Raw genomic sequence first — 8,501 nt, forward strand, 5'->3', positions numbered from 1 at the left:
GTGCAGCGGCAAATACATGAATATCAGACAGACACATGAAACATAAAACATTAAAATATACAAACACTAAAATGAAGCAGTAAAAACACAAGTCATGATATAATGATGAGTTCCTCTTGTCTGAGGATTTACACACCACCTTGGGGTGTTTTGTGGACTGCTGCTGCTTCAGTTTATATGATTTAAAGCTTTCATTTGCCAGTTTTTCCAAAACAAAAGATTGATTCAAATCTAATCTTGTCCATTGTGTCAATAAGGCTGTATTATGGTCGGGAATCACTGATCTAGGCTGCCACTGCCACAACGAGGCGATGGTGATGCTGTGCTGTAATACTCAGTCATAAATGTTTGGAAGAGAAATGTTTGACTAAAACATTTATGGCAGTCAATAGCTCGTTTTATTAGACACGTACAAGATAAATACACAAGCATTGTAATGTAAGACAAAGAGGATGTGATCATACAGATGTGGAGATCCAGACACAGATTTGACTCACAGAAAGCTTAGTTAGGCAACATCAATCCAAGACAGTGCAGTGTGAACAATGTTGTGTTGCTCCCCAACTTCAAAACTCAGCAAAATTGTTGTTCGGGATACAAAATAGAAACACGGAGGATATTTCCTCCTTTAGGTGGTGACTGTTCTTTATTTGCATTCTTGAAAAATTATCCAATCATCATTTCGATTGCTGGTGTTGTTCTGATCACATCCCTGAGAAAGCAAGGGGACAAAATCTCTTTCAATCAACTCGATCCTAGAGGTAATTCAACTTGTCATCCATGTGATTTACTTATCGTCTTACTCTTTTCAATCAAAAGTGCTACCACAGAAATACTCCTAGTGTACATCCTTTCATTCAGGTGTATCTTTTTTTAACAACATATTTCCTACAATTCAAAAACATTACAGCTGTATAAAACATTGGTAACTCTCAAACAAGATCTTGTAAATGTCAGAAACCTCAAAAAAATGTCTGATCTTTAAATAGGAAAGCAATAATATACCGTTGAATCTGGATCACACGATGGAGATTACCAATGTCTCATGCAGCCTATTTTTTTGAAATTTCTCTCACAGAAGTCCAAACACGTGTGAAGTCAACATGGCCCTGCTTCCTAGCACAGTGGAGCTCAGGCAAAGCTACATAAGGATTTTCAATCATTTATGACTTGCAAGTAGGTTTTAGTTGCATCTCTTCACCAGAAGATAACCTCTTACCTGATGGATTTTGATATAAATAAAAAGCACTTCAGAAGTCTTTGTTGTGTTAAATATGTAGAACCAAGCCCCGGGGAGCCTCTACTTAACCCTGGAACGGCTAAACATCTTTTCAAGTGGAGCGATTCAGGCGCCGCAGTCCCGAGTTTATCAAAGGTCTGCTGCTCAGTGCAGTCCGGGAGACTGTGCTGGTGTGTTTGGGAGTCTTGTGGGACTGACAGGTTATGCAGCAGCCATTTTGCTGGCTTCTCTGACCCCGCTGAGGTAGGCTCCTGTCACAGTCTGAGGGAAGTGTCGGTTGGTAGCCTGCAAGAAAGAACATAAAGTTCCAGCTTACAGCAGAGGCCTGTCAGCAGAGGGATTGAAACCAGGAAGCCTTTAGGCCATAACTGCTCCACAGTCCACACTCCATTGTTGATTATCCAGTCGTCTCATGGTGAAAGTACAAGAAAATGCCAAACAATAGTGTTTAAGACTTAATACCTAGTGCTCAGGGAGTGTCAATACATTTAAAATGTGAACTTTGACAAAGCTTAATCTGTCCGTCATTTATACAGAGAGATGAATTGTCAATGACGACAACAGTGGAACACGAAATACATCCTGTCCAAGTTAAATATTAGAAAAGCTCCTCATACAGGCAGAAGATTTGGGGACTGATTTGGTAAAAGTAAAGGAAATGGTGTTGTTACCTCGCCAGCGAAAAACACTTTTCCCTGCACGTCTTCAGCAAGGATGTCGTAAGCCTCCCCGCTGCCTCCTGTTTTCACAAAACTGTAGGACATCTGGGACCACGTGTCTTTGCTCCAATGTGTGAGGAAGAAATTTGTTGGCTCAGGGACTTCCTATGAGGAAAAAAAAACATAAATGAATGGGAGAGTCTGTATCAGATATTGAATATTAATAAGTAGGTGAGGGACCACTGGACTATATTCATCTGTTATCTAATCTCAACATCTTATTAAATGAAGTGGAAACTGAATACTGTTAAATCTTCACTGGTCATTCAGATCACATCAAAAGCAAGTCAGTAACAGTTTCATTCCAACAGATGGCATTACCTGCTCTTTGAAAAGTTCACGCAGGACCTTCATGCACTCATTCACCACCTCCTTGTCCTCCATGTCCCGCACAGCAGGGACAGCATCGCCAGAGATGACGGACATCAGCACGGCCTGTTTCCTCTGCAATAAGACCACGTTACGCAGCGCTGCTGAAATGATGGCTTGTTTTTCTCTGGTATGCTCCAGTCAATCCACAAAAAAGGTTGACGTACTGCCATTTCTGGCCTAAAGACCATCAAATACATGTAACTTGTTCTTGTTATTGGCAATGTGACACCAGCAGCTCAAAGTTATCCCGCTAATTCTGAAATAGGGCCTTCGTCCAGATGAGCAATAGGATAAAATAAGGGAATAAACACAAACCTGAGGATCCAGGTCATAGAAGACACTGAACATGCCTCTCTTCTCAGGACCTGGAGGGATATGACCGAAGTAGTCTGCTCCTTGGATTTTTTTGTCCCAGAATCTGTACGGGAACTGAAGAGCCATCTGCGGAAAATTGGTTAATTATTAATCTGGAGGTGTCAATCAATCAAATAATCATTTTGGATAAAACACAGTTGATAAAATAAATCAAAGAGTCAAACATGAAGCTCTGAGGGCCATGAGGTGAATTATAAATAACACAGAATAGATTAAACTGTAACATATATGGGCGTAACAGATTTCTCCTATTGTACATATTTATTCCAAGACCTTTTTCCCTTGCAATACTTAAACGATAGATAACCAGGGAGTGATCAATCTCTTTGTATTCTCCTTTACAGAAGAAAAAAATCTCCTTAAATAACACAAAAAGAAGTTCTAATTTGACATTAAGTTCCTTAGGCTCAGTATCATAATAAACTTTGGTTCAATTCACCAACCACTGGTGATGTCTTCTTATAAAATATATTGATTACATAAAAAGGCATTTCAGATCAAAGGTAAACCTTAATAACCTTTTCTATGATACCAGCTCCGAGACTGTGGATCGCTTTCAGTTTCCTTTCAGGAAGTGGAGGTTTGAACTGAATCACGTTAGTCTGAAGCAAAGTCAAAGGGACTGTAACAAGGACCTGAAAACAAACAAAGAAAAAATAGTTGTAAAACTTTTAATTGGGTGTCTCTGAGTATCTCTGAGTGCATTTCACATGTTTCTACCTTCTGTGCCGTCCACTGGGAACCATCAGAGCAAGTCACTTTGACAATATCACCTGAGTAGTCGATGGCCTGAACCTATGAAACAAAACAAGGGATGCCTCAGTTTATCCATTTATGTAATTTAGAATCTACCAACTCCAGATTTCAAATACAGGATTACGAACCGGAGTCTTTGTGCGGATGTCGAGGCCATCAGCCAGTTTGTGGAGTAAAACGGAGTAGCCCTCCGTCAGCAAAGTGTGATCTCCTGAGAACTGGGCGAAAAATTCATTGTGGTCCCAGGATCTGGCCGATACCTACCGACAAACACAAGAACTCATTTAAAAGGAGACCGGCCTTTAAATCATGTGAATATTAACGAGCCAGGCAGTTAATGTTGCATCTTTTAACAGCAACTGCTGTGCTTATTGGCTCATCCTGTGCTGTAACACAGAGTGAACCAACACCTGCACTCAAATGAAGCAATAAGCCTGGGACTGAAGCAGTGTCACTGAAGGAATGAAAATTGATATTTAAGTTGCAGTTGTATGCAATTTAAGTAGTAAACACAAGCAGCGGGTGACGCAAATTGATCTTAATGACAAAATAAAGTTGTGAAAGTTCCTATTTTACAAGTTTTCAGCTGAAATTACTCACAGCACAACAAAGTCTATTTATAAAAGTACTATTTGGATGAAAGCAGCTCAGACCTGGTCTAATGTACTTCCACAAGCGTACTCCAGGTTGCTGAGATGAAACTGAAGCACTTTCTCCTCCAGCTCGCTGAACTGGATCCCAGAGTCCTGAAGAAAGTTCTTCTTTAATTCTTGAACTTTTTCTGCAATAACAGAATTCAGGTTAGTTTGGTGAATAAACTCCAGTACTTTATTGTGCATCGTTTTGATTTTGATAACCTAAACGGACAGCGCTAATATAAGATATTTAGCTCGTGATATTGCTGTGGACACGTTGTTAGCAGTGACAGAGCAGCACCTCCCAGCGGTGTGTCCTGGCTCTGTGACTTGTCTTTCCTCCACTCCGACACCACGTCCAGGATGGCATTGAAGTGGAAGTCCATGCGCTTGTCGATGGCCGGGTCTGTAGTCTGTCCTCCCTCCTGAATGAGCTCACAACGCTCTCCAAGCTTGTGCATCTTGATTCCCATCTGCAACAGAGGAGTCAAGAAGAGGAACAGTCATTCCAGCTTCAGTTTTTCATGTGTATGAGTTCAGAATGGAATTCATTTGTTGTGTTAAGAGGTGACAGCTCCGCTTTACATAAATAGTATTAATCTGGACTTTTCAAAGTGTCTGAAAACCTTCATTCTTACCTGCTCACACATGAGGGAAATGGGGTTGTTTACGCAGCCATTAACGATTTGAGCTCCTCGACCCACAGTGAGACCCAGAGAAGTATCATCCCACACCCGGCCGCCAATCCTATCCCTCGCTTCCAGCACCAGCACCTATAAACCACAGAAAGAGAGGAGCATAAGAAGGGCTCAAAGAGCAGAACTCAACACAGGATGAAATACAAAATCACAAAAGCAGTTAGCGCTGGATCAATTTCCTACCTTTGAACCAAAGTTCTGCAGCTGCCGCGCTGCAGCCAGACCTGAAGCCCCAGCACCAATGACGATGATGTTTTTCTGCATGAAATGATAAAATATTGGAAAAATTTCACATTAGAATAAGAAAAAAAAATGTATTTAACTACAAAGCACCTTTCAGTTCGCCAAAGGTCACTGTACAAAGAAACAACAGTGCTCAGATGTGTGAGGATGAGGTGACTGAAAGGACACCCACAGAGCAGTATCTCTCCGGGAGCAGAGGCTGTTTCACTGCCAGCACACCAGTGTTGATGAGACCCTTCCTGGTCATGAAGTGGAGAACCCGGTCCATCTCCTGTACACAGCGCACACGCACCAGACCTCGAACAATGATGTGGAGGGCACATTTCTGAGACGTCAGCACCTCCTTTAAAGAAATCAAACAACAACAAAAAAACATCTCACTGTGGTGACAGTACGCAGCCCTCGTCAAAGTTACATTAGAGAATTTATTGGCTGCCATGACATCGTTGGTCATAATTTGCAGTATACCTCACAGTTTCTGTGCCAGGAGGCCAGGATGAGGTTACGTAGAGCCAGATACATGGTGGGATCCCGGGAAAATTCTGGAAACTCATAAAGCTCGTCCAACTCCATCATGTCTGGCCGCACGCACAGAGCCTTACCACATTCATTAGGCTGATAGAATGGCTGGAAATATGGACACAGGCCTGGAACTGAGGAACAAAACCATAATTATTCCTATGTGAGTATCTCTAAATGGGAGGCTGACTCTCTGAGCACACACAGACTTACTTTGTGGCTGCACAGCTCTGCAGTGATCCGCTCTCAGCTCGGTCAGAGACATGGTGCTGGGAGAGCCCGATGGACTCATTCCCACACAGTCAGGGTAGTAAGCAGCAAGGAACGGGCTGGCTGGACTGTCTTTAAACAGCGGGGGCAAAATCAGCATTGAATGCCACCAGCTGTCGGTCACCTCAGCCACTCTCTTCAGGAATGAAACAGCACAAGGTTAAACAGTAAACAATTCACTGAATTAGCTTTGAATGTAGAATAAGTAACTATTTCCAGTCATCTGTATTAATTTATTTTAATGATATGTGCTGAGATACCAAAGAGATTATAACACACATCACAAGCTTACCAAGTCCTCTGGTTGGGAGCACTGGTCAGGTCCCTCAGTCTGCAAGCAAACAGACTATTTCTTAACAAAGTATACACAAAGACACTTGGTAAATGGCTGATTGTTGCAGTTCCTGTTAACCTTGATGTTGTTGACCTTCATTCCACAGCGGTATGTTGCTGCAAGAGAGGCAGTGAGTTGGATTTCCTTGGTGAGCTGTCGCCACTTCCTGCAATCCGGCTTGGTGCACTGAACCTAAAATGAACATATTTAAATGACCATTAATGCATTTGTGAATAAAGAAATGAAAAAAATAGTCAAACACCCCCACTGATGAGTGTTTGTACACTTACCCAGAAAGGAAGCTGCTGATCTGCCATGAAAGCTTTGAGACTGGGCTCACTTTTCCCATTACTAGTCCAGACTTTCTTCCACGATGCAAAGATCTCATAACCATCTTTGTGACTGATTCAAGAGAATGAAAAACAAATTCTTTGGGACATGTTTTTTTTTTTTTTTTAACATGAGTTTGTGTTGCAAAGTGTGCTACACTTTTTGTTGAAAATGTTGGAAAATATCAAACAATCAACATTTGCTTTTGAATCAGCAGAACGATCGGTTATGAATTTAAAACCAACACTGTCATGTTACAGTAAATTCACTTGGACACTGAGGCAGCAGGATCAGTTCTTCAGTCAACAACTCTTTTACCTTCTGTAATAGTGATCAAAACACTCATTGCAAAAATGCTCTCCACACGACAGATGATACCAGCGAGATGTGTAACCATTTTTAGCGCACCTACAGAGAGAAGACAGAGGCATGATCTCATTGGAAGCTACCAGCAAAACCAATGAATATGTAATTTCTACTGTACTACCTTTCAGAGGCACTTGCAAAACAAACAGGGTACATGGCTGAACATCCTGCCTTCTCACACTTCCTGTACTTCTTCTCAGACTGATCATCCTCTTCTTCAGTGTCTGTGGCTTTTCTTTTACTCTGAAGATGAGAATAGCATTACAGAGAGACACAACCACACAAAACAGATTTTATGCATAGAGAACATAAAAAAAAAAAAACAAAGACCATGCATCTGCATTGAATTGGAAAATAATTCAAATTTAAAATTTCCATAAAATTTTCAATTGAAATTCAGAATTCAAGCCATAAATTAATTTACCCAGTGTCAAGTTTACAGATCATGCTGTGGCAAGAGCAGCCAATGATTTATCTCTTGATGTGCAGGAGCTGCACAGGGAGAGGCTGGAACTTCACCTGTCCAGGTGGAGGGTTGTTGGTGCGCTTCACTCGGACGTTGATCTGCCGCCCAGAGGAGCGCAGGGTCTGTCCGTCGCCTGGTGACTCTCCAGAGCTCCTCTTCTTGGCTCTCCGAGCTCCTGGAGCATTACCGGAGTAGTCTAATAATGAATCACAAGTCAGATACATTCATCTTTCGGCAGCTAAGTCCAAAAGAGGCCTTTGTTGTGCCCGATGTTTCGGATTAAGCAGTTTCCCAGTTATCCAGTGACTCCCTTCCTTTCGCGTCAGGTGTTGCAGCCAGTAACAGCAGGTGTTAAAAATCCGACAGAACTCCGCAGCTGTCATAGCGAACATCGTTTAGCCGTATTTACAATAACAATTCGAAGTGTTGGACCTTTGACGAGTCTTATTTTAGCATTTGCTGTTACTAACAGCAACGACGGACGCTACAGGAAGGGAGTCGCCAGTTAACAGGGGGACGACTTAATCCGAAACACCCACAAAGCTCTTCGCGCTGGAGAAATGAACGTTCAAATTGAGACAGTTCAAGCTCTGAACTACGAATTGATTACATTCAATGAAACAGGTGGTGAAGCAGGTGGTCACGGTGAAGGTGAAGACACATGTACCCATCAGACAGCTCTTTAAATCAGCAAAACAAAGTCAGCATGTCACTTTAGCATGTAGCGGCTGTAGCTGCAGCGCGTCAATAACAACACTGACCTGCGTCCGACAGCATTGCTGCCCTTCGTGCAGCTGTAAAACCCGGGATTTATTCACGTATTTTGAGTTTCTGACACGATTTCTGTATGACTGTTGGTTTCGCCTCCCTTTTATTGTTGTGGGGGAAGAAAATCAATGTGTCGCTGTTACCAGAATACCACTTCCCGTTGCGAGGAGGAAATGGGCGTCTCGAGCGTGCAACTACTTTGAACTGCGGTGCTTGCCGTACTACACTGTAACCATGGCAACGACCGCACGCCGCCTGAGCACAGGGAGTAAAAACAAACGATGGAGACGACAGGTTCATTTGAGTTGCTTTTCGGCAGAGGTTTAAAACTAACGCTAACTCATTGCTGAACAGCCACCTTCATGCTACACGAGGGAAGGCGACAGTTATTGACAGAAAAACTAAAACGC

The 8,501-nt window shown here is 42.3% G+C and overlaps 1 protein-coding gene across 1 annotated transcript; it reads right to left on the reverse strand.

Annotated features, from left to right (window-relative positions):
• Positions 1–811: 811 nt before the first annotated feature.
• On the reverse strand, positions 812–8,266 carry kdm1b (lysine demethylase 1B). Its single transcript, XM_030121067.1, has 21 exons — positions 8,085–8,266; positions 7,377–7,519; positions 6,979–7,100; positions 6,810–6,899; positions 6,452–6,563; positions 6,240–6,353; positions 6,120–6,158; positions 5,771–5,963; positions 5,507–5,691; positions 5,211–5,381; positions 4,979–5,053; positions 4,736–4,870; positions 4,399–4,570; positions 4,116–4,243; positions 3,591–3,722; positions 3,427–3,501; positions 3,225–3,341; positions 2,647–2,772; positions 2,281–2,403; positions 1,912–2,064; positions 812–1,525 (listed from the first exon to the last, which is right to left on the reverse strand). Exons 1-21 carry the CDS (start codon positions 8,098–8,100, stop codon positions 1,442–1,444), a joined length of 2,505 nt encoding a protein of 834 aa, XP_029976927.1. The 5' UTR covers positions 8,101–8,266; the 3' UTR covers positions 812–1,441.
• Positions 8,267–8,501: the final 235 nt, after the last annotated feature.

The sequence above is a fragment of the Salarias fasciatus genome, chromosome 22 (assembly GCF_902148845.1).
Source record: "Salarias fasciatus chromosome 22, fSalaFa1.1, whole genome shotgun sequence".
Taxonomy (NCBI): domain Eukaryota; kingdom Metazoa; phylum Chordata; class Actinopteri; order Blenniiformes; family Blenniidae; genus Salarias; species Salarias fasciatus.